The 26,851-nt window shown below is 45.7% G+C and overlaps 1 protein-coding gene across 1 annotated transcript in view; it reads right to left on the bottom strand.

Moving 5' to 3' along the window:
• The window catches only part of LOC311135995 (G protein-coupled receptor kinase 6-like), a 62,286-nt gene that overhangs the window by 19,558 nt on the left and 15,877 nt on the right, over positions 1 to 26,851 (bottom strand). The window contains exons 3-6 of the mRNA XM_084170045.1: positions 14,812 to 14,924; positions 5,972 to 6,049; positions 2,413 to 2,519; positions 1,653 to 1,745 (exon numbers count right to left, since the gene is read on the bottom strand). Of these exons, the coding sequence (XP_084026171.1) occupies positions 1,653 to 1,745; positions 2,413 to 2,519; positions 5,972 to 6,049; positions 14,812 to 14,924 (391 nt within the window). The remainder of the gene's footprint in view (positions 1 to 1,652; positions 1,746 to 2,412; positions 2,520 to 5,971; positions 6,050 to 14,811; positions 14,925 to 26,851) is intronic.

Below are 26,851 nucleotides of genomic sequence, written 5' to 3' on the forward strand. Positions count from 1 at the left end.
GCAGGGACTGGAAGGCGCTAAATACAGGGAAATTCTTGAGGGAAACCTGTTTCAGTCTTCCAGAGATTTGAGACTGGGACGGAGGTTCACCTTCCAGCAGGACAATGACCCTAAGCATACTGCTAAAGCAACACTCGAGTGGTTTAAGGGGAAACATTTAAATGTCTTGGAATGGCCTAGTCAAACCCCAGACCTCAATCCAATTGAGAATCTGTGGTATGACTTAAAGATTGCTGTACACCAGCGGAACCCATCCAACTTGAAGGAGCTGGAGCAATTTTGCCTTGAAGAATGGGCAAAAATCCCAGTGGCTAGATGTGCCAAGCTTATAGAGACATACCCCAAGAGACGTGCAGCTGTAATTGCAGCAAAAGGTGGCTCTACAAAGTATTGACTTTGGGTGGGGGGCGGGCGGGGGGGGGATGGGGTGTGAAGAGTTATGCACGCTCAAGTTCTGTTTTTTTTGTCTTATTTCTTGTTTTTGCATCTTCAAAGTGGTAGGCATGTTGTGTAAATCAAATTATATAAACCCCCCCAAAATTCCAGGTTGTAAGGCAACAAAATAGGAAAAATGCCAAGGGGGTGAATATTTTCACAAGCCACTGTAGGACCAGACAGAGAGCACACATTACACCGGTTTTAAGTTCTATGCACTGGCTGCCTGTGAGTTTTAGAATTAATTTCAAGATTCTGCTATTGGTTTTTAAATCAATCCACGATTGTGCACCGCAATACATGTCAGAGATGCTTTTAAGTTATGTACCCAGTAGGTCCCTCAGGTCCTCTGGCACTGGCCTTTTAACTATCCCAAAGCCGAGGACCAAGAGGTATGGAGAGGCAGCCTTTAGTTATTATGCCCCCAGCCTCTGGAATAGCCTGCCAGAGAACCTGAGGGGGGCTGAAACTGTGGACATATTTAAATGAGATCTTAAAACACACCTTTTATTTTTGCTTAGGGTGCTTTTTAGTCTTTCAGTTTCTATTGTTATTCTTTCGCTTTTTTATCCTCTTATGTTAATTGTGTATGACATTTAAAAAAAAATTTAAGCACATTGTGTTGCATTCCATGTCTGAGATGTGCTGTATAAATAAAGCTTGATTTGATTTGAAGCATGAGTATGGATGTGAACAAAACCAAAAGTGTAGGTTTTACAATACATCACCATGATACTATCCTGAACACTATCAATAGCTTCATAACATTGTATGTGCGTTGTTTAGAGCTTTTAACAAAAACCTTTGTCACAAAGCGCTTAACGGTAACCCGGCCTAAAAACCCATGAGACCAAATAGAGGAACAGTTGATACGAATAACTTTCTAGATAAGAGGAAACCTTGAGAGCCGGTAATATATATATAAACCACATCAATAGGAGAATTAACAGCAGAGCATATCAAAGACACAGCCCCACTGAGAGTAGTGGAGTACAGGTGACTAGGAGGATACTTTGGAGGCGGTGTGAAGTTTCTGTAACATGTAATCACTTGTGCTGTGGTGGGGTTTTGTGCGTGTGTGTGTGTGTGTGTGTGTGTGTGTGTGTGTGCGTGTGTATGTGTCTGTGTGCTCATAAGTGTGGGAAGCAGCAAAAGGGTGTGTGAGTATTTGCCATTTTCGCTTTTTGATTTAAAGTTAAACTAGTAGGCTACCATACCTCTCCAGCCACTTCCACTGCAGGAATCGGTTATAGTACATGCTGTCGAGGTAGTCTGCGAAGGGAGCCACACTCAGGTAGTCATGGATCAGTCTGCAACAGAGGACAGAACAGAGATTTTTGCAATTTGTTCCAGTCATTGGCAGCAGAGAACTGGAAGGAATGGCGGCCAAAGGAGGTGTTGGCTTTGGGGATGACCAGTGAGATATACCTGCTGGAGCGCATACTACGGGTGGGTGTTGCTGCTATGCCATGGGCCCATCTCTCTGTCTACTATTCCCCAAACATCAGTTCACAGCTAAACATTAATTAACCCCAACCAGAAGGAGGAATGACAGAAAGAGTCTGTTCAGGGCTGTAATGTTGTTGGAACAGTTGTGAGAAAGTTCTAGAATATAAATGTTGCTGAACGGAATGGCGGGTGATTGAAGTGGCTAGGGGTGATTGATTTGAAAAAATGTCATCAGCAGCCACATACCCTCAATGCTGTTGACACGCCCATACAACAAGTGTGAACAACTGTTCACAGGATGTTGCATAATGCAGGAGACAATTTAAAGGAAAACTCTGAAATTCTGCCTCTGGGCACATTTCATCGCTGAAAATGACCCTTTATTCTTAAACTGACTTCCTTTGTTGAATAATGGTGTAATGATCATATAAAATCTACATTTTCCAATCTTGAATATCTCCCATATGCTAAGTAAGTACTGATGTTAGTGTATTCTCTGTGACTGGGTTTCTGTGTTAACAGACTCACTTGGTGCACTCGTTGAAGAGTTCTTTACAGGGCTCCTGCTCCTGCTCCAGCCTCTCTGTAAACTGACCCATCATTTCCTCCCCCAACTCCGGGACATGATCCTCTGACTAGAGGGGGATGGAACACAATACAACGCTAATTTCACACACACACATATACATATACATATATATATATATACACACAGTGAGGGATAAAAGTATTTGATCCCCTGCTGATTTTGTACGTTTGCCCACTGACAAAGACATGATCAGTCTATAATTTTAATGGTAGGTTTATTTGAACAGTGAGAGACAGAATAACAACAACAAAATCCAGAAAAACGCATGTCAAAAATGTTATAAATAGATTTTCATTTTAATTAGGAAAATAAGTATTTGACCCCTCTGCAAAACATGACTTAGTACTTGGTGGCAAAACCCTTGTTGGCAATCACAGAGGTTTCTTGTAGTTGGCCACCAGGTTTGCACACATCTCAGGAGGGATTTTGTTCCACTCCTCTTTGCAGATCTTCTCCAAGTCATTAAGGTTTTGAGCCTGACGTTTGGCAACTCAAACCTTCAGCTCCCTCCACAGATTGTCTATGGGATTAAGGTCTGGAGACTGGCTAGGCCACTCCAGGACCTTAATGTGCTACTTCTTGAGCCACTCCTTTGTTGCCTTGGCCGTGTGTTTTGGGTCATTGTCATGCTGGAATACCCATTTACGACCCATTTTCAATGCCCTGGCTGAGGGAAGGAGGTTCTCACCCAATATTTGATGGTACATGGGCCCGTCCATCGTCCCTTTGATGCAGTGAAGTTGTCCTGTCCCCTTAGCAGAAAAACACCCCCAAAGCATAATGTTTCCACCTCCATGTTTGACGGTGGGGATGGTGTTCTTGGGGTCATAGGCAGCATTCCTCCTCCTCCAAACACGGCGAGTTGAGTTGATGCCAAAGAGCTCGATTTTGGTCTCATCTGACCACAACACTTTCACCCAGTTCTCCTCTGAATCATTCAGATGTTCATTGGCAAACTTCAGATGGCCCTGTATATGTGCTTTCTTGAGCAGGGGGAAAATTTGCGGGCGCTGCAGGATTTCAGTCCTTCACGGCGTAGTGTGTTACCAATTGTTTTCTTGGTGACTATGGTCCCAGCTGCCTTGAGATCATTGACAAGATCCTCCCGTGTAGTTCTGGGCTGATTCCTCACCGTTCTCATGATCATTGCAACTCCACGAGGTGAGATCTTGCATGGAGCCCCAGGCCGAGGGAGATTGACAGTTATTTTGTGTTTCTTCCATTTGCGAATAATCGCACCAACTGTTGTCACCTTCTCACCAAGCTGCTTGGCGATGGTCTTGTAGCCCATTCCAGCCTTGTGTAGGTCTACAATCTTGTCCCTGACATCCTTGGAGAGCTCTTTGGTCTTGGCCATGGTGGAGAGTTTGTAATCTGATTGATTGATTGCTTCTGTGGACAGGTGTCTTTTATACAGGTAAAAAGCTGAGATTAGGAGCACTCCTAAGCGCGTGCTCCTAATCTCAGCTCGTTACCTGTATAAAAGACACCTGGGAGCCAGAAATCTTTCTGATTGAGAGGGGGTCAAATACTTATTTCACTCATTAAAATGCAAATCAATTTATAACAATTTTGACATGCGCTTTTCTGGATTTTGTTCTTGTTATTCTGTCTCTCACTGTTCAAATAAACCTACCATTAAAATTATAGACTGATCATGTCTTTGTCAGTGGGCAAACGTACAAAATCAGCAGGGGATCAAATACTTTTTTTCCCTCACTGTATATATATATACAGTGGGGGGAACAAGTATTTGATACACTGCCGATTTTGCATGTTTTCCTACTTACAAAGCATGTAGAGGTCTGTAATTTTTATCATAGGTACATTTCAACTGTGATTTCAACAAAAATCCAGAAAATCACATCGTATGATTTTTAAGTAATTCATTTGCATTTTATTGCATGACATAAGTATTTGATCACCTACCAACCAGTAAGAATTCCGGCTCTCACAGACCTGTTCGTTTTTCTTTAAGAAGCCCTCCTGTTCTCTACTCATTACCTTTATTAACTGCACCTGTTTGAACTCGTTACCTGTATAAAAGACACCTGTCCACACACTCAATCAAACAGACTCCAACCTCTCCACAATGGCCAAGACCAGAGAGCTGTGTAAGGACATCAGGGATAAAATTGTAGACCTGCACAAGGCTGGGATGGGCTACAGGACAATAGGCAAGCAGCTTGGTGAGAAGGCAACAACTGTTGGCGCAATTATTAGAAAATTGAAGAATTTCAAGATGACGGTCAATCTCCCTCGGTCTGGGGCTCCATGCAAGATCTCACCTCGTGGGGCATCAATGATCATGAGGAGGAAGGTGAGGGATCAGCCCAGAACTACACGGCAGGACTTGGTCAATGACCTGAAGAGAGCTGGGACCACAGTCTCAAAGAAAACCATTAGTAACACTACGCCATCATGGATTAAAATCCTGCAGCGCACGCAAGGTCCCCCTGCTCAAGCCAGCGCATGTCCAGGCCCGTCTGAAGTTTGCCAATGACCATCTGGATGATCCAGAGGAGGAATGGGAGAAGGTCATGTGGAGCTTTTTGGTCTAAACTCCACTCGCCGTGTTTGGAGGAAGAAGAAGGATGAGTACAACCCCAAGAACACCATCCCAACCGTGAAGCATGGAGGTGGAAACATCATTCTTTGGGGATGCTCTTCTGTAAAGGGGACAGGACGACTGCACCGTATTGAGGGGAGGATGGATGGGGCCATGTATCGCAAGATCTTGGCCAACAACCTCCTTCCCTCAGTAAGAGCATTGAAGATGGGTCGTGGCTGGGTCTTCCAGCATGACAACGACCCGAAACACACAGCCAGGGCAACTAAGGAGTGGCTCCGTAAGAAGCATCTCAAGGTCCTGGAGTGGCCTAGCCAGTCTCCAGACCTGAACCCAATAGAAAATCTTTGGAGGGAGCTGAAAGTCCGTATTGCCTAGCGACAGCCCCGAAACCTGAAGGATCTGGAGAAGGTCTGTATGGAGGAGTGGGCCAAAATCCCTGCTGCAGTGTGTGCAAGACCTACAGGAAATGTATGATCTCTGTAATTGCAAACAAAGGATTCTGTACCAAATATTAAGTTCTGCTTTTCTGATGTATCAAATACTTATGTCATGCAATAGAATGCACATTAATTACTTAAAAATCATACAATGTGATTTTCTGGATTTTTGTTTTAGAATCCGTCTCTCACAGTTGAAGTGTACCTATGATAAAAATTACAGACCTCTACATGCTTTGTAAGTAGGAAAACCTGCAAAATCGGCAGTGTATCAAATACTTGTTCTCCCCACTGTATATATATTACATAATAGGCCCAGATTAAGCCCTCTCCTGAATTAAAAAGCATGCTCGATGGAGTATCTTAATTGAAATAGATTTTTTGTCAATGAATAGGTTTAATCTGGGTCCGGGAAACCACACTTCACCATTATTGAATATTTGACATCAATTCACTCATTGGCTGAAAATAGGGGTTTTTCTACTGTACCTCTGGGTTGAAGTACTTGTCTAGGAGCTCCTGAGCACACTCCCTCCTCTTCTCATCTGGACTGACCTCATACTCTGCCTGTCGGGGGAAGAAACAGTAACATACATAATTCAAACGCACGCACCCCTGTATAGTGACATCTGCTCTAACAGGTCAGTTCTACCATTTCCACTATAACTAGTAGCCTACAATCTAGTACTTTCTATACGACCTCTGATGGTACTAGAACCAAAATACCACATCACTGCAACCACAGGGTCGTGTTCAGTAGGCACGCAGCGGGAGAACGCTTTTTGAAACAGAAGAGATACTACCTGAGTATGTTCAATAAAAAAAGTTATATATGCCTACTGAACACAACCCAGTACCTCCCTTCACTACAGCACAGTTCTACAGAGCCACTCGCCTATGTCCCACTCCCAACACCATTTTGTTTAATAGTTCTCTCTGTGTTGTTGATTCCTGAATCCTGCTAAGTACAAAAGCATCAAGCCCTTGTGTCATGCCATCCTCCAGCCATCCAGCAGCATGACTTACAGTAAGCTAAGAGCCTCACTCTAAAGTGCTTCCGATGGACTCTCAGCACAACATAATGGTTAATGACAGTTGAGACGGTTCAAATCTCATTTGCTCCTTCTCATGTAGCCCAGGCTCTGTGCGAGGCAGGAAGGAGACAGTGCAGTAAAAGGACATGATCACTACTTATGAAGTTGGAGAAGACTGCCTGATAAAAGCTGTTATGACTGTCTGCTATCTCTTAATTCACAAAGTCAGCCACCTATTCATCATTTTACTGCCATTGACTATCTTTGTTATGCTACTAGCTATCATCCCATTGAGCCTTTTTCTACTTGGCTTTTGCATTTGTTAAATTAACCAGAGAGGATCTAGCTACAAGAACACATCCTCATATCAACATTAGTGTGTGTGAGTTATAATGTGTTAGAGGGAAGGAGATAAAGTGGGTGGCTCATGACTGAGTGTGTGTGTGCGTTAGTTGAATCCGTCCGAAATGGATACATGGCTTTCCCACCTGACCAGATATGCATAAATAACAAAATAACAAAAAACGGAGACCTGTTCCGAATGGACCCGAGGACAATCAGACCCGTTTTGAAAAGGTCAGTGGAAAAACGGACCCAAACAGACCGTGCCGGTTAGGATACGAGAGACCCGTTCAGATCCGAAAGTAGAAAGAGAGAGATCAAGAAACCCCCGACTGGGCAGCGCCATCAATAAACAAGCAATATTGGCCAAATGATCCACAGTTACAGTACATGTCCTTAAAAACGGCCTAATATTGAACAGAGGCTGGGAAACGCACAGTATTAAATAGAGCCATGACTACATGGAACTCTCTGCCACCCCAGGTAACTCAAGCTAGCAATAAAACCAGTTTAAAAAAACAGATAAAAGAACACCTTACTGCACAAAGGGGACTGTGAAGAGACACAGCCATTTCATATAAGTATATTGTATTGTAATTTGCACTGTACTATGTATTAGACCTAGATATTGTGTGTATGTTCTGATATGTAGGCTATGTGTGGTGTTTTAAATTTATGTATTTCAGTCCTTGACTAATAATGTTTTGTACTACACATTATGTCATGTTTCATGTGGACCCCAGGAATAGTAGCTGATGCTTTTGCAGCGGCTAATGGGGATCCTAATTTATACCAAAATACAAATTAACCATCAAACCTAGCAGTCAAACAGTGAAATGGTTCCAATTGTTTTTCCACCATTCATTTTTCCCATAGCGAATTTTATAAACACTTAAAATAAGGGCTTTGTTTCATGTAGGCTTACCCTGATGTGACGTTTTGATAACCGTGTAAATATCTCTCGGACAAAGTTACTTTTATCAATATATTCGGCTCTATTTACTCTCAGATTCTAAAATGCTAATTAGCATCAAAGTAGACATCATGCAAGGCTACAAATCCCTGCAAGCTCTTGCACGTCATCTCTAGCTGACACCTTTGCTAACAGGTATTGTGTCAATTTAAAACTTGCACAAGATAGCTCACAGAATTGTCAATTTAAAGAAATGTAGCCAATTTATTCATTACTAAATGTAGCTAACATTAGATAGTTAATCCAGAGATTCTTACCTTTGCCTCGATTCGGCAGTCTCGTCCAGATCATCATGGCATTTGTAGTATTTATGATAGCCACATTAGCATTTCATATTGGGGGGTAAATACAGGCGAGATTTACATGGTTATCAAAACGTCACGCCAGGGGACTACGTCGGGTGAGGTTGTGTTTTCTCTAGCAGGAGGTAAGCTTGGCTTCTTATATGGTGTTGAGTTAAGCTTAAACCATGTATTTAGATTGTAGGTAGGTATTGTAGTTAGATATTGTAGGTAGTTTATTTAGGTAGTTATTGTAGGTAATTATAGGTAATTATTGTAGGTAAGTATTGTATTCGAGTTAGCCCGGTGAAGCACGAGGCTAGCTAACCTAGCGGGTAGCTACTGGTAACTTTTAGCAACGGTGGATAGTTGTTTCCAATGTTATTTCACGCTTAAGAGTACCTGTAATTAAGCCAGCTAGCTACCTACCATTCAGCTGTTTTTCTAACCTCATTATCTGAAGCATTAACGTTAGGTAGTTAGTAGCTAGTGTACTTAATTACAGCTACTGATTGCAGAAAACCACCCAGACAGCTGGCGTCGGGTAAGTTTGGCTTTATGCATAGCTTGGGCTTTGTCGAGTAGGGCTTAAACTATGTATTTGGATTGTAGTTGGGTATTGTAGCTGGGCATCGTGGGTTGTTGTGGGTAGTTGTTGTATGTAGTTATTGTAGGTTACTTCTGTATTCGGCGGTGCCGGGTGTGGCACGAAGCTAGCTGGCTAACTCACCTCCTGACTGGCTGGCGAGTAGCTATTAGCAACGGTAGCAACTAGGTACGGTGTCCTTTTGGCCAGCTACGTTCGTTCGCAGCGACGCCGTTTTTCAAGCAGGGTCAGCACAGCGGCCATTGCTAGCTAGCCAACACTGCCAGCTAGCTGTACTGTAGTAGCTAAATACAATATCTTTGTGCTAGCTAGCCAACATTTATTTATTGCTGCGTTATGAAAGAACTAGACACACGGACACGAATTATCTGTTTAGTGTGTTAACACACTATTGGTAGTTTGTTGTAACCAAGTATTGGTGCTAAACTGTGTGTTATTGGATGCTAGCATGCTAGTTAGCTGAATAAAGTAAGTTGAGTCTATTCCTTGAAACATTGAACCGCTGTAGTTTACAACAATTCTAATTTCTAAAGTGGAAGTTGGGAGAGTTTTATTCGGGTGGTTCAGTGAAACAATTATAGTTTCTGAGGTGGAAGTTGGGAGAGTTATATTTTTTTTTGGTGAGGGAGGCCCTGCTCTCTCCTTTCCCAGATGTTTAGTTCATTTCATTCCGATCTCCTCTGCATTATTGTAGCCATCTGCTACAGCCTGTCAACTATGCCTCTGCCTATCCCTGTTCTCTCCTCTCCGCACAGGCTACACAAACGCCTCACACCGCGTGGCTGCTGCCTCTCTAACCTGGTGGTCCCTGCACGCACCACACACCTGGAGTTCCAGGTCTCAGGCAGCCTCTGGAACTGCCGTTCTGCTGCCAACAAGGCTGACTTCATCCCAGCCTATGCTACCCTCCAGTCCCTCGACTTCCTGGCGCTGACGGAAACATGGATTACCACTGAAAACACTGCTACTCCTACTGCTCTCTCCTCGTCTGACCATGTGTTCTCGCATACCCCGAGAGCATCTGGTCAGAGGGGTGGTGGCACAGGAATCCTCATCTCTCCCAAGTGGTCATTCTCAATTTTCCCCTAACCCATCTGTCTATCTCCTCATTTGAATTCCACGCTGTCACAGTCACTAGCCCATTTAAGCTTAATATCCTTGTCATCTATCGCCCTCCAGGTTCCCTTGGAGAGTTCATCAATGAGCTTGACGCCTTGATAAGTTCCTTTCCTGAGGATGGCTCACCCCTCACAGTTTTGGGGGATTTCAACCTCCCTACGTCTACATTTGACTCATTTCTCTCTGCCTCCTTCTTTCCACTCCTCTCCTCTTTTGACCTCACCCTCTCACCGTCCCCCCCTACTCACAAGGCAGGCAATACGCTTGACCTCATCTTTACTAGATGCTGTTCTTCTACTAATCTCACTGCAACTCCCCTCCAAGTCTCCGACCACTACTTTGTATCCTTTTCTCTCTCGCTCTCCTCCAACACTACTCACTCTGCCCCTACACAGATGGTAACGCGCCGCCGCAACCTTCGCTCTCTCTCTCCCACTACTCTCTCCTCTTCCATCCTATCATCTCTTCCCTCTGCTCAATCCTTCTCCCTCCAATCTCCTGATTCTGCCTCCTCAACCCTCCTCTCCTCCCTTTCTGCATCCTTTGACTCCCTGTGTCCCCTATCCTCCCGGCCGGCTCGGTCCTCCCCTCCAGCTCCGTGGCTTGATGACTCATTGCGAGCTCACAGAACAGAGCTCCGGGCAGCTGAGCGGAAATGGAAGAAAAGTAAACTCCCTGCCGACCTGGCATCTTTTCACTCCCTCCTCTCTACATTTTCTTCATCTGTTTCTGCTGCTAAGGCCACTTTCTACCACTCTAAATTCCAAGCATCTGCCTCTAACCCTAGGAAGCTCTTTGCCACCTTCTCCTCCCTGCTGAATCCTCCTCCCCCTCCCCCTCCTCCCCCCTCCTCCCTCTCTGTGGATGACTTCGTCAACCACTTTGAAAAGAAGGTTGACGACAGCCGATCCTCGTTTGTTAAGTCTAATGACACTGCTGGTCCTGCTCACACTGCCCTACCCTATGCTTTGACTTCTTTCTCCCCTCTCTCTCCAGATAAAATCTTGCGACTTGTGACTGCAGGCCGCCCAACAACCTGCCCGCTTGACCCCATCCCCTCCTCTCTTCTCCAGACCATCTCCGGTGACCTTCTCCCCTACCTCACCTCGCTGATCAACTCATCCTTGACCGCTGGCTATGTCCCTTCCGTCTTCAAGAGAGCGAGAGTTGCACCCCTTCTCAAAAAACCAACACTCGATCCCACTGATGTCAACAACTACAGACCAATATCCCTTCTTTCTTTTCTTTCCAAAACTATTGAGCGTGCCGTCTTTAGCCAACTCTCTTGCTATCTCTCTCAGTATGACCTTCTTGATCCAAACCAGTCAGGTTTCAGGACTGGTCATTCAACTGAGACTGCTCTTCTCTGTGTCACGGAGGCTCTCCGCACTGCTAAAGCTAACTCTCTCTTGTCCTTCTAGACCTGTCTGCTGCCTTTGATACTGTGAACCATCAGATCCTCCTCTCCACCCTCTCCGAGCTGGGCATCTCCGGCGCGGCTCACTCCTGGATTGCGTCCTACCTGACCGGTCGCTCCTACCAAGTGGCGTGGCGAGAAGCTGTCTCCGCACCACGTGCTCTCACCACTGGTGTCCCCCAGGGCTCAGTTCTAGGCCCTCTCCTTTTCTCCCTATACACCAAGTCACTTGGCTCTGTCATATCCTCACATGGCCTCTCCTATCATTGCTACGCTGACGATACACAACTAATCTTCTCCTTTCCCCCTTCTGATAACCAGGTGGCGAATCGCATCTCTGCATGTCTGGCAGACATATCAGTATGGATGACGGATCACCACCTCAAGCTGAACCCTGGCAAGACGGAGCTGCTCTTCCTCCCGGGGAAGGACTGCCCGTTCCATGATCTCGCCATCACGGTTGACAACTCCGTTGTGTCCTCCTCCCAGAGTGCGAAGAGCCTTGGCGTGACCCTGGACAACACCCTGTCGTTCTCCGCTAACATCAAGGCGGTGACCCGATCCTGCAGGTTCATGCTCTACAACATTCGGAGAGTACGACCCTGCCTTACACAGGAAGCGGCACAGGTCCTAATCCAGGCACTTGTCATCTCCCGTCTGGATTACTGCAACTCGCTGTTGGCTGGGCTCCCTGCCTGTGCCATTAAACCCCTACAACTCATCCAGAATGCCGCAGCCCGTCTGGTGTTCAACCTTCCCAAGTTCTCTCACGTCACCCCCCTCCTCCGCACACTCCACTGGCTTCCAGTTGAAGCTTGCATCCGTTACAAGACCATGGTGCTTGCCTATGGAGCTGTGAGGGGAACGGCACCTCCGTACCTTCAGGCTCTGATCAGTCCCTACACCCAAACGAGGGCATTGCGTTCATCCACCTCTGGTCTGCTGGCTCCCCTTCCTCTGCGGAAGCATAGTTCCCGCTCAGCCCAGTCAAAACTGTTCGCTGCTCTGGCACCCCAATGGTGGAACAAGCTCCCTCACGACGCCAGGACAGCGGAGTCACTCACCACCTTCCGGAGACATTTGAAACCCCACCTCTTTAAGGAATACCTGGGATAGGATAAAGTAATCCTTCTACCCCCCCCCCCCTCCCCCCCCCCCCAAAAAAAAATATATAATAATATTTTTTTTTTTTTTTATTAATAAAAATAATAATAATAATACAATTGTAAAGTGGTTATCCCACTGGCTATAGGGTGAATGCACCAATTTGTAAGTCGCTCTGGATAAGAGCGTCTGCTAAATGACGTAAATGTAAATGTAAATGGGTAAGCCTACATGAAACACAGCCCTTATTTTAAGTGTTTCTAAAATCCCCTATGGGAAAAAGAAATGGTGGAAAAACGATTGGAACCATTTTCTTGTTTGACCGCTAGGTTTTATGGGTATTATAACTCATACTGTGGTACTCTATAGGCGTACAGAAAGAGGCTAATTTGTTAGATTTTTATAAAGATAAGCATTATATTGTTAGATTAAAGGAGTAACTCTGTTGTGTGGATACCCAGACTCCTAGCTCTGGCTGAACGCTACGCCACACCCACGGACATTAGTTTATGTTCCGCAATGAGTCTGGACCTGAGTACCTCCCCCAACATTCACAGAATGCGAACACATTCGGGGCCGTCTGATTAGTCCAGAAACCGATGGGTTGGGCCAGAGCCAGAACACAGGTGAAGGTAAAGCGGCACAGGTAAAGCGGCAGTTTGAAAATGTGTCATTGGTTTTGATATTCAGATTGGTTAGAGATGATCCAACCGCTGATTACTTTTTGTACAACGCCCCTCGTGTCCCTCATCATCACAAACGACTTAAATGATGTCAGTCTCAGACTAAAGTATGTAGAGAACGACAGAGCAGAGGTAGAATTTATTGTGAGTCGACAGGCTAGTAACTCTGGTAGGCCTAAAACATTCTTCCTCACCTCAAGTTCAACTGTAGGAGTCAGTTGGAACTCACTGCCTTCATAGGCCTGCATAGCTAAGCCTAATAATAGCCATACCCCACCATACCTTCACAAAAGTTTTACTTTATTAGGGTAATATCAAAAGTAATTCAAGTCATTGTTTATAAGGAAAATACGAACAGGTTATTATATTGTGGCATTAAATTAAGTTTTGCATCTTGCCCTCTTTGGTTTTTCCTTTTCATGGTTCGAGTGTGAGTAGCACTATAGTAGGCCTACCGGTAATTCTATCATATTGCGGCAAACACAACATTAACTTAATTTGGCCAAAGAAAATGTCTCAACAGAATGAAACAAGACATCTATTTAAAGAACTGGTTTAAACCTTCACAAAAGTTTTCAACAGGCTTATATTGCAGAAATTACTAACAAAAACGAGTGCCTGCCATAGGCCCACCCAATAAATGACAGCAATAGGCTAATCCTATTTCTTTTACAACAGGCCAACTTTTAACCTATCTTTAACTAAATACGTATCACAAACTTAAAAAGACAGTTCGAACTTCATTTAGCCAACAAAAATATCTAAACAAAACACTTTTTGCATATTTAAAGAACTGGTTTAGATTGATTAAATAGGTCTACAATAATAATAATAAATACTAAAACAAATTATAATAAATATGAAAATAAATCAATGTTAGAAAATTGCATCAAACCTGAATAGCAAGTTGCACACACCGTCCATTTGACCGCGCCAACGTTCTTCTCATCTTTGTCCACTAAAACATGTCCCTGAAGACATTCCCCTTGTTGGCTTCTTTAACAGAGGATGGGTCCAATCGGGTCCAGTCAGTAAATACATTTTAATTGCACATACCCAAGACCCGTGGCAATTATATCAGACCCAACCCAGATCAAAGACAAAAGTCCGAATTTAGGACTGCTCGGGATCCGGGTCAGATCTCAGAATTTCGGGCCTGTTGGACCCGTTAAGACCTCTAGCGAGCATGCATATACGCACGAGTGAGTATGTGTGTGCGCGTCTGTGTGTATGTGTGTGCTCCAGAACTTTATTTTAGAAGAATGCCGCACAATGCCATGGGGGTCAGCCAGGGTGGAGAGAGGAAGTTCAGGTTTATCATTGAGTCATCAGGTGGGGGCTCTGAACAACACCCTGGTAGGCTAGCTACCCTGCTGTCCCCCCTGCACCTCCACCTCGTCCTCACCCTCTAACACTGCCCCCTCCCTCCCGGGACTGGGTGGGTAGAACCAAAAGAAAATTCCACAAGAGCGTAGTGCGGGGCGCATTCACTGAGAAAGAAGAGGAGGGGGGAGGTGGAGGGGGCGGTGGAGGGTGGTAAACTGATGCAGATTGCAACCCTTTGCTCCCAGAAGTCAAGAGATCCTGTATTTCATTAGCTACTAACCTCCTGTCCTGTCCTACCCTCCCCACCTTCCCTTCCCCTAATAAATGAGAACTTGAGATACATTTGAACAAGCTCATTCAGAGTCCTTCAGAAGATGTGCATCTCGAGGAAAAACAAACACAAGCGTTTTAATCCTGCCTGCCTGTCGGTCTTTCTTACTTACCACAGCGTCCAGGAATTTGACACAGCGCTTCAGCTCAGCCCGGGTTTCGCAGAACTGCCGAAAGAGCATTCGTCCGATTGGCTGCCGCTCACAAAGGCTGTTGTAGTATTTCTCTGTGGAAGAACACACGACAGAGAGGGAGTCAATGAGGGCCTCTCTCGGGATAGAATGAAAACACTCAAGCCCAAAAACACGTTAGAAGTAAACAAATATATACTGTACTGTGCATAACGCACGTGCTCACGCCCACTCAAAGGCGTGTGCACTTAAACATCTTGTAAAGACATAGGGCACATTAGCAAATGTACTGTGTGAGTACTATGAGTATCAAACTATTCCCACACACCTCTGCCTAACCACCCTTTGTAGACAGAGAAATGGTTATGAATGAGGTCTAGACGTACCCTACACACAGCACAATCTCACCTTCAACTAATTAATCAGAAATGGTCCATCGTCTCTCCACATTTGTAAATAGCTATGAAGAGGTATTCTACGTTTATGTATCCAAGTTATTAGGCACTATTTCCTTGTATGTCTGCCTGCCTGTGTGTGTGTGTGTGTCTGTGTGGTGAACAACAAATTGACAGAGGGGAAACTGTGATTTGCATCTGTGGCTCAGGTAGATGCAAAAGAGGACACAGGTGACTGTATGACTCAAAAACCAATGTGAGGATCCAGCCGAGCCTAAGGAGGAGATGTGTAGGTGGCCGTTATTGAGTAAATACATTGAGAGCTGCTGCGAGCTCCTCTCAGTAACCAGAGAGCAGCTGTAGACACACACCAATGCACACACAGCTATAGCTAGCTGTTACATTCAGGAGCAGACATCATTTTGGAAGTGTTAGGCCTATGCATGTGCCGTATGGTACCTTACATGCTATCTACTAGGGCTGTTGCGGTGACCTTATTACGGCCACACCGGCAGTCATGAGTCATGACATGACCGCAGTAAAATTCCACATGACCGTTGAGTCCCAGTAATCTCCTTTTATGCACTCCGGACATGCTTTGGTAGTACCCAACTTGCTAACTACCATCAGGTCCTAATGGCCTGGTACTCAGGGGTCAATTGTCCCTCTAACTATTCTAACATCGATGCAAATGCAATCGAAAATCACATCAAACACTTATCAAAACAATTCAAATTATGATTGTGCCATTATACAATACATAGCCTACCGCATATTATGCATGGCAGAAAAACAGATTTAAGAGGTCTTTGGTACATAATTGGTCTAGCCTTTGAGTGTGGACTGTATTATTATGGATACTGGATGGACTGGTTACCTTATGCTACGCTCCAAAATGTCAATCCATGAGTCTGGGAGAGAACGTATAGCCAGCCCTAGGTGATGCTGTTGGTTCATTGATTGCGCAGTGCGGCTTACAGTTAGCCTACAATTAGTGAATTTGTATTTGATTTTGAATAGCCTAGTAATGCTGGCTAATGCTGATGATATCTGGAAATGTGCATGTACACCCTGGCCCATCTACTGTTGCTAGCCCCAATTCTGATATCTGCTTCACTGATTTCTGCTCTCGTAAAAGCCTGGGCTTTCTGCACGTTAACACAAGAAGCGTATTACCCAAAATTGATCAATTGAAAGTGTGGGTTCACAGCTCCAATCCAGATGTGTTGGTCATTACTGAGACGTGGTTAAGAAAGAGTGTTTTGAACACTGATGTTAACCTTTCTGGTTATAACCTTTTTCGGCAAGACAGATCTTCCAAAGGTGGTGGAGTAGCAATCTTTACCAAGGAACACCTTCAGTGCTCGGTTGTCTCCACCAAGTCTGTCCCCAAAAAATTTGATTTGCTGGTTTTAAGCATTAAACTTTCAAATAGCTCTTTGTTGACTGTTGCTGGATGTTATCGTCCACCATCAGCACCGGCCTGTACCCTACCTGCCCTAAGCTCTCTCCTGGCCCCTTACACTAAGTCTGAATTTGTCCTGCTAGGTGACCTAAACTGGGACATGCTTAAACCACCTGACCAAGTCCTAAAGCAATGGGACTCCCTAAATCTTTCTCAGATTATTACCAATCCCACAAGGTATGACTCCAAACACCCAGAAAAGGCTACTCTCCTTGATGTTATCCTCACAAATAATCCTGATAGGTATCAGTCTGGTGTTTTCTGTAATTACCTTAGTGATCACTGTTTTACAGCCTGTGTTCGTAATGGCTACTCAGTGAAAAGCCTTACTTCATGACCTGGCCTCTGTAAATTGGTATAGAATCAGCTTGATCCCTTCTGTCGAAGACGATTGGACCTTCTTTTTTGATATTTTCAGTGGTATTGTTAACAAGCACACCCCTATAAAGAAAATGAGAATTAAAAAACAGGTTCAGCCCCTGGTTCGACCGTGATCTGGCAGAGTTACTCCACCTCAAGAATTCCATTTGGCGAAAGGCTCGGCACACGCTTACTCAGGCTGACTGGCTCTCGTTCAGGCAAATGAGAAATACGTGCACTCAGGCTATCCGGAAGGCCAAAGTTAGTTACTTTAAGGAGCAGTTCTCTCTCTGTGGGTCTAACCCCAAGAAGTTCTGGAAAACAGTTAAAGACCAGGAGAATAAACCCTCCTCCACACAGCTGCCCATGTCCCTTAATGTTGATGATGTGGTTGTTACTGACAAAGAGCACATGGCTGAGCTCTTTAAATCACCACTTCATTAAGTCAGGATTCCTATTTGACTCAGCCATGCCTTCTTGCCCGTCCAACATTTCCTTATCTCCCAGTCCTTCTAATGCGACCAGCCCTGATGCTCCTCCCTCTTTTTCCCCTGCCCGCTACAAAGTTTCTCCCTGCGGTCACAGAGTCCGAGGTGCTAAAGGAGCTCCTTAAACTTGACTCCAAAAAAACATCTGGGTCAGATGGTTTAGACCCTTTCTTCTTTAAGGTTGCAGCCCCTATCATCGCCTAGCCTGTCTCTGACCTTTTTAACCTGTCTCTCCTCTCTGGGGAGGTTCCCATTGCTTGGAAGGCATCCTTTATTTAAAGGGGTAGATCAAGCTGATCCTGTTTATCAAAAGTGTTGGAAAAACTTGTCAATATTCAGCTGACTGGCTTTCTTGATGTCTATAGTATACTCTCTGGTATGTAATCTGGTTTCCGCTCAGGTTATGGATGTGTCACCGCAACCTTAAAGGTCCTAAATGATGTCACCATTACCCTTGATTTTAAGCAATGTTGAGCTGCTATTTTTATTGACTTGGCCAAAGCTTTTGATACGGTAGACCATTCCATCCTTGTCAGCTGGCTAAGAAGTATTGGTGTCTACTCCTGAGTGGCGCAGTGGTCTAAGGCACTGCATCGCAGTGCTAACTGTGCCACTAAAGATCCTGGTTCGAATCCAGGCTCTGTCGCAGCCGGCCGCGACCGGGAGACTCATGGGCGGCGCACAATTGGCCCAGCGTCGTCCAGGGTAGGGGAGGGAATGGCCGGCAGGGATGTAGCTCAGTTGATAGAGCATGGCGCTTGCAATGCCAGGGTTGTGGGTTCGATTTCCACGGGGGGCCAGTATAAAAAAAATAAAAAAATAAAAATATGTATTCACTAACTGTAAGTCGCTCTGGATAAGAGCGTCTGCTAAATGACTAAAATGTAAATGTAAATGTGTCTCTGAGGGGTCTTTGGCCTGGTTTGCTAACTACCGCTCTCAAAGAGTGCAGTGTATAAAGTCAGAACATCTGCTGTCTCAGCCACTGCCTGTCACCAAGGGAGTACCCCAAGGCTCAATCCTAGGCCCCACGCTCTTCTCAATTTACATCAACAATATAGCTCAGGCAGTAGGAAGCTCTCTCATCCATTTATATGCAGATGATACAGTCTTATACTCAGCTGGCCCCTCCCCGGATTTTGTGTTAAACGCTCTACAACAAAGCTTTCTTAGTGTCCAACAAGCTTTCTCTGCCCTTAACCTTGTTCTGAACATCTCCAAAACAAAGGTAATGTGGTTTGGTAAGAAGAATGCCCCTCTCCCCACCGGTGTGATTACTACCTCTGACGGTTTAGAGCTTGAGGTAGTTACCTCATACAAGTACTTGGGAGTATCGCTAGACGGTACACTGTCCTTCTCTAAGCACATATCAAAGCTGTAGGCTAAGGTTAAATCTAGACTTGGTTTCCTCTATCGTAATCGCTCCTCTTTCACCCCAGCTGCCAAACTAACCCTGATTCAGATGACCATCCTACCCATGCTAGATTACGGAGACGTAATTTATAGATTGGCAGGTAAGGGTGCTCTCGAGCGGCTAGATGTTCTTTATGCTCCTTATAGGACACATCACTGCGCTCTATACTCTGTAAACTGGTCATCTCTGTATACCCGTCGCAAGACCCACTGGTTGATGCTTATTTACAAAACCCTCTTAGGCCTCACTCCCCCCTATCTGAGATACCTACTGCAGCCCTCATCCACCACGTACACCCGTTCTGCCAGTCACATTCTGTTAAAGGTCCCCAAAGCACAACCATCCCTGGGTCGCTCCTCTTTCCAGTTCGCTGCAGCTAGCGACTGGAACGAGCTGCAAAAAACACTCAAACTGGACAGTTTTATCTCCATCTCTTCATTCAAAGACTCAATCATGGACACTCTTACTGACAGTTGTAGCTGCTTCGCGTGATGTATTGTTGTCTCTACCTTCTTGCCCTTTGTGCTGTTGTCTGTGCCCAATAATGTTTGTACCATGTCTTGTGCTGCTACCATGTTGTGCTGCTGCCATGTTGTGTTGCTACCATGTTGTTTTCATGTTGGGTTGCTACCTTGCTGTGTTGTCGTGTGTTGCTGCCATGCTATGTTGTTGTCTTAGGTCTCTCTTTATGTAGTGTTGTGTTGTCTCTCTTGTTGTGTTGTGTGTTTGGTCCTATATTTATTTGTGAAAAAGTGTTTGCCCCCTTCCTGATTTGTTATTTGTTTGTATGTTTGTCACACTTAAATGTTTCAGATCATCAAACAAATTTAAATATTAGTCAAAGATAACACAAGTAAACACAAAATGCAGTTTTGAAATGAAGGTTGTTATTATTAAGGGAAAACTAAATCCAAACCTACATGGCCCTGTGTGAAAAAGTGTTTGCCCCCCCTGTTATAACACAACTCAACTGTGGTTAATCACACCTGAGTTCAATTCCTCTAGCCACACCCAGGCCTGATTACTGCCACACCTGTTCTCAATCAAGGAATCACTTAAATAGGACCTGCCTGACAAAGTGAAGTAGACCAAAAAATCCTCAAAAGCTACACATCATGCCGAGATCCAAAGAAATTCAGGAACAAATGAGAAAGAAAGTAATTGAGATCCATCAGTCTGGAAAAGGTTATAAAGCCATTTCTAAAGCTTTGGGACTCCAGCGAACCACAGTGAGAGCCATTATCCACAAATGGCGAAAACATGGAACAGTGGTGAACCTTCCCAGGAGTGGCCAGCCGACCAAAATTACCCCAAGAGCGCAGCGACGACTCATCCAAGAGGTCACAAAAGACCCCACAACAACATCCAAAGAGCTGCAGGCCTCACTTGCCTCAGTTAAGGTCAGTGTTCATGACTCCACCATAAGAAAGAGACTGGGCAAAAATGGCCTGCATGGCAGAGTTCCAAGACGAAAACCACTGCTGAGCAAAAATAACATTAAGGCTCGTCTTATTTTTGCCAGAAAACATCTTGATGATCCCCAAGACCTTTGGGAAAATACTCTGTGGACTGACGAGACAAAAGTTGAACTTTTTGGAAGGTGTGTGTCCCATTACATCTGGCGTAAAAGTAACACCGCATTTCAGAAAAAGAACATCATACCAACAGTAAAATATGGTGGTGGTAGTGTGATGGTCTGGGCCTGTTTTGCTGCTTCAGGACCTGGAAGACTTGCTGTGATTAATGGAACCATGAATTCTGCTGTCTACCAAAAAATCCTGAAGGAGAATGTGGAGTGGCCTAGTCAAAGTCCTGACCTGAATCCTATTGAGATGCTGTGGCATGACCTTAAAAAGGCAGTTCATGCTCACAAAAACCCTCCAATGTGGCTGAATTACAACAATTCTGCAAAGATGAGTGGGCCAAAATTCCTCCACAGCACTGTAAAAGACTCATTGCAAGTTATCGCAAACGCTTGATTGCAGTTGTTGCTGCTACGGGTGGCCCAACCAGTTATTAGGTTGTAGGGGGCAATCACTTTTTCACACAGGGCCATGTGGGTTTGGATTTTGTCTTCCCTTAATAATAACAACCTTCATTTCAAAACTGCATTTTGTGCTTACTTGTGTTATCTTTGACTAATATTTAAATATGTTTGATCTGAAACATTTAAGTGTGACAAATAAATAAGAAATCAGGAAGGGGGCAAACACTTTTTCACACCACTGTATATATACTAATTTTTCAAATCCCAGCCCCCGTCCCCGCAGGAGGTCTTTTGCCTTTTGGCAGGCCTTCATTGTAAATAACAATTTGTTCTTAACTGACTTGCCTAGTTAAATAAAGGTTCAATAAAATGAAAATAACATAGGGAATGTTTTATATTTTCATAATTAAATTGGGTGACACATTACCTTTAGCTATACAGAATATCTCACTACCCTGCATTTCCATCTCCTCCTCTCGCTCCTTTATTCCTTTCTCGAGCGCGCAGACGGGCTGTCAACAGTTCAGTGAAATATGTTTAGTTGCTATTTTTACTATTGATGTTCCCTAACAGATTTAACTTGGTTTCCCAAATGAAGCACTGGGTAGCTACAGGAACAAGGTTGGAGAGCCCATGGCATCCAGCGTTTGGGCGTTATATCACTTGTCAGGCAGCGAGAACATGCTCCTCAAACAGTTGTTGATGTGTGTAGTTGTCACGCCCTGGCTCTGGGACTCTTATATGTTGAGCCAGGGTGTGTAGATTCTATGTGTTTGTGTTTCTATGTTAGGATCTAGTTCATGTGTATCTATGTTGGCCGGGGTGGTTCTCAATCAGAGGCAACGAGAATCAGCTGTTGCTTGTTGTCTCTGATTGGGAACCCTACTTAGGCAGCCTATTTGGCACAGTGTAATGTGGGATCTTGTTCCGTGTTGGTTTGTGTATGTACCCAAGGACTTCACGTATCGTTTTGTTGTTTTTGTTCGGGTGGTGAAATATAAATAAAAGATGTTCGCATTCCACGCTGCGCATTGGCCCGTTTCTTCAAATGACGATCGTGATAGAAGATACCACCTCGACTGGGTCAAGCAGCGTGAAGAGGAGAGAGGTTGGACTTGGGAGCAGAGGATGGAGAGTCTGGCGAGAGCCATGGAGGCCATATCCACGGGGGAGAGGCACCCCCAATACATTTTTTGGGGGGGGCACATGGCATGGGCGACGGGGCTGCTGGAGGCAGATAAAGGGCGAGTTGGTGGACGAGGAGAGAAGGCCACCGGGTTACGGGAGCCATTGGTGATTAGAGGGAGGGAAAGTGTAGAGGCACGGCGAGAGGTACTGAAGTGTGTTGCCAGTCCGGTCCGGCCCGTTCCTGATCCCCGTATAAGGCCAGTGGTGTGTGTTCCCAGTGCGGTCCGGCCTGTTCCTGTCCCTCGCACCAAGCCTGTGATGCGCGTCGCCAGCCCGGCCCGGCCGGTTCCTGCCCCTCGCACCAAGCCAATGGTGCGCGTCGTCAGCCCGGTCCGGCCTGTTCCTGTCCCTCGCACCAAGCCAATGGTGCGCGTCGCCAGCCCGGCCCGGCCAGTTCCTGCCCCTCGCATCAAGCCAATGGTGCGCGTTGCCAGCCCGGCCCGGCCCGTTCCTGCCCCCCGCACCAAGCCAATGGTGCGCGTCGCCAGCCCGGCCCGGCCCGTTCCTGCACCCCGCACCAAGCCTATGGTGCGCGTCGTCAGCCCGGCCCGGCCTATTCCTGCTCCCCGCACCAAGCCTATGGTGCGCGTCGCCAGCCCGGCCTGTTCCTGCTCCCCGCACCAAGCCTATGGTGCGCGTCGTCAGCCCGGCCCGGCCTGTTCCTGCTCCCCGCACCAAGCCTATGGTGCGCGTCGCCAGCCTGGCCCGGCCTGTTCCTGCCCCTCGCACCAAGCCAATGGTGCACGTTGCCAGCCCGGCCCGGCCCGTTCCTGCTCCCCGCACCAAGCCAATGGTGCGCGTCGCCAGCCCGGCCCGGCCTGTTCCTGCACCCAGCACCAAGCCTATGGTGCGCGTCGTCAGCCCGGCCCGGCCTGTTTCTGCTCCCCGCACCAAGCCTATGGTGCGCGTCGCCAGCCCGGCCCGGCCCGTTCCTGCTCCCCGCACCAAGCCAGGGGTGCGCGTCGTCAGCCCGGTCCGGCCCATTCCTGCTCCCCGCACCAAGCCTGTGGTGCGCATCGTCAGCCCGGTCCGGCCCGTTCCTGCTCCCCGCACCAAGCCTGTGGTGCGCGTCGTCAGTCCGGCACAGCCCGTGCCCGTTTCACCGGTGCCTGGTCAGCTGCTCCACTGCGGAGCCAGAGCAATCCGCTCCACCGGTGTCCAGTCCAGCTCCGGCCAGCGGTGCCAGACCAGACCAGACCAGGGGCGCTACGGGGGGGTAGCGAGAGAGTGGTGGTCACGCCCGGAGCCGGATCCGCCTCCGAGGAGGAATGCCCACCCGGCCCTCCCCTGTTCGGTTTATGTTTTGCGCGGTCGCAGTCCGCACCTTTGGGGGGGGGGGGTACTGTCACGCCCTGGCTCTGGGACTCTTATATGTTGAGCCAGGGTGTGTAGATTCTATGTGTTTGTGTTTCTATGTTAGGATCTAGTTCATGTGTATCTATGTTGGCTGGGGTGGTTCTCAATCAGAGGCAACGAGAATCAGCTGTTGCTTGTTGTCTCTGATTGGGAACCATACTTAGGCAGCCTATTTGGCACAGTGTAATGTGGGATCTTGTTCCGTGTTGGTTTGTGTATGTACCCAAGGACTTCACGTATCGTTTTGTTGTTTTTGTTCGGGTGGTGAAATATAAATAAAAGATGTTCGCATTCCACGCTGCGCATTGGCCCGTTTCTTCAAATGACGATCGTGACAGTAGTGAAATAAGTGTTCTTATATTTATTTCTCAGCTACTCATATTAAGCACATGCTCCGATGTAAAACCGAAGTTGCCTACAAAATGGACCGGCGGGAAAACACGAGGTCTCCATTCGCTATTCGAGCGCATACAGATTACATGTCTTTTTTCCCCTGCCGCTGTTCCTGCCCATTTAATAATGGGCCATTCTAAATCGAAAGACAAGATTCAATTGAGAATAGTCTGATGGGTGAAAATATGATCACCTGATGAGAGAACAGCTGTGCAGCCTGGGGCAAGGAATAGAGCGCAATAGTTTTTTGCTACTTTCTCAAATCATAGTCGCACCATGCAGCCCATATATGTTTTGATTTCTAAGACATTCTAAGGTTTGTATCATTCACAACTAAAGTTGCCAAATAACTCAAAATCTAGCATATAGGACCTGTTTCAAATGATCACTTTTACACTCAACATAATTACTTCATATGCGCACTGTAATAGGAAAAATATCATTTCCATTTTATTCAGCTAAGTTCAATTATATTCTTCTTACTATAAAATCCTATAAAATAAAATAATGGCACGGGACTTATAAGCCGATCTTGTCAGCTAAATGAACAAGCCTACAGCCTATGGCATGGAATTGATTTATTATACTTTTCTATTATACTAGCATGACGTCTTCCACGTTCAAAACAACTGGAAACTCGGAACTGGGAAATCTCAGACTTCAGTGAGTTCAAGACAACTGGGAACTCTGAAGAAAACGAGCTCCGACTGGGAAAATACATTTTGAACGGTCATCGCCCATGTGTGCCTCACCCTAATAATTTGGTCCCTTTCCCCCTCATAACTTAGCCTACTGTTCTGACTTGGTGGTGCACATGTAGCCTATAGCCTGTTTTAGAGAACTGTCATCATCGAATATTGTAAGATCTTTCATTGTCTGCTTATACCCCTTTTATTTATCCTACGGTTATGACTTGGTGTACAGGGAGAATACTGTAAGAACGGCCCATGTTCTGAATTCTGTCGCCGTACATTTCAAAAGTGCTGAACAAATAGTTATATTGACTACGTCCATCTTAGCTCGCTCATTAATGTCTTAATCGAAATTATGGATTGCCTCTTATCCGCTCATCGTTGCCTTATGACATAGTTTGTACATCTCAATTGTCAGTAGAAACCACATTTGTTTAAGCAAGTCAGCCATATCGGCTATGTTTTAAGAAAGGCAGTAAATGAGGCTGAATGAACTGTTTCGCTGCCAGACAAGGCTATGCTGATAGCCAGGTGTAGCGGTGGTAAGGATTCACTCCATGGTGCTGAAAAGAAAGCTCTGCTGTTGGAACAGCTTTATGTAGGCCCTAACAGTTTGTGGGCACCGTTTGCCACCGTTATAGTGCAATAAATGTATTGTTTAGTGTTGTGTTGTGTAGTGGCTTTGCTGGCATGCACCCTGAATTTTTTGGGGGGGTTTGCCCCACCAAGATTTACATGCTAAAATCGCCACTGGCCTTAACTAAATTCAATTAGTTGTTAGAAGTGAATTCTGTTACGCGATAATACTGTAGAGATTTCCAGTTACAGGTTATAGCCTAATTTAGCAACATGCTTGTCTTATTTGTGTCTATAATGTCTTATTTTTCTATGATAAAATTGCAGATTTGCCCTTTAATGTCACTAAAACAGTACTACCCATTTCTTTCCAATAAATCATTTTGATAGATGCTCATGAGCTGTCGGTTGTTGTGGTTCTGTTTTGTATCTATAGGGCCCTATGTGCTCTGCCAGTGGCCTATGCTAGGTGGTCTCTGATTGGGTTGTTCAATGAAACGATGAGGAGGACAAACAAGATTTGACCCACTAATGGCCGTTTCATAGAGATAATCGCATTAGTTACAATGCAATTTCATTTAGTCCCTGACAGAGGCTCTATTGACAGGAAGACACAGTCGGAAGAGATCATGCAGCCCCCCCTTTGAGCCCTGGCCTTTTCACATCTATCGTTGCTTCCATTGGATGTATGGTTTTTGGCCCCACTACAAGACCACCTGACTCGACCAAAATGTGAGTCAGAAGATTGAGAGGAGAATTTAAGTCAGCCAAAAGAATGTAGCACTGCATTTGGTGTAATTTAATACATACAAATATAAACTTGATTCCATGGGCTCTTAAAAACCGTGTAGTGATGTTCCAATTGTGAAATTCATCCCACAAGATCACATTCAGCGAATCTGTGCCATATTGCATTGGGGCTGATAGCCTGATACTGCACCCTGTCCTGTTCCATCTCCTCTCCCTCTCATCGTTGCTCTGACTGTCAATGGGGGCAATTCTCAGATAACAGTGTCAAATGTATGGAGAGGGGAGGGAGGCAGCGAGCGCAGGTGCTGTGTGGTAAACCTGAAGCCAGTGCTCATTAGCAGACACAGAGAGTGCACAAAGCTTTATTGACTGCCGGAGGATTGGACAGCCACTCCAGACTGAGCATGGAGACCAGAGGGTCCCTCATTAGGGTTGAAGCCTGGGAGGAGGAGGGCAGTGGGGGAGAGGAAGAGGGGCGGCCTGGGCCTTTCTAAATTACCAAGTTATTCAGGAGATGACAAAAGTCATTCAGTCAGTGACATTCCCATCTCTCTCTACCCCATTGGGTGGCACTGTGGCGTTAGCTCCCTGGGAGACTGGAAGGAAACAAAAGAAAACTGGGGGTGTGCATGGGTTTTCTCCTGCCCTACTTTAACAGAGGGTAGCAGACAATTCTTGTCTGTCGGGCATCACCGGTAAACACGGAAGTTGAGGGTTTCCTGAACCCCACGCTCTCTCCCTCTCTCTAGACTGTGCAAACTGCAGGCAGAAGAAAAGCTTGTTTGAGTTGGTGCTCAGCTACTTGTCTGTTTTTATCCTGCACAATCTCAGTGGGAGGTTGGCTCTCTCTCTGTCGCTGTGTATCAGACAGCATCTGGTGAAGGTAACAACCAGTGAACAATGAGACATCCAAATGTCAGCCGCTCAGGCCTGTAATGACGCCCTATGCTGTACTGTA

This window comes from Coregonus lavaretus (assembly GCF_964263955.1).
Source record: "Coregonus lavaretus genome assembly, chromosome: 10".
Classification (NCBI taxonomy): Eukaryota; Metazoa; Chordata; class Actinopteri; order Salmoniformes; family Salmonidae; genus Coregonus; species Coregonus lavaretus.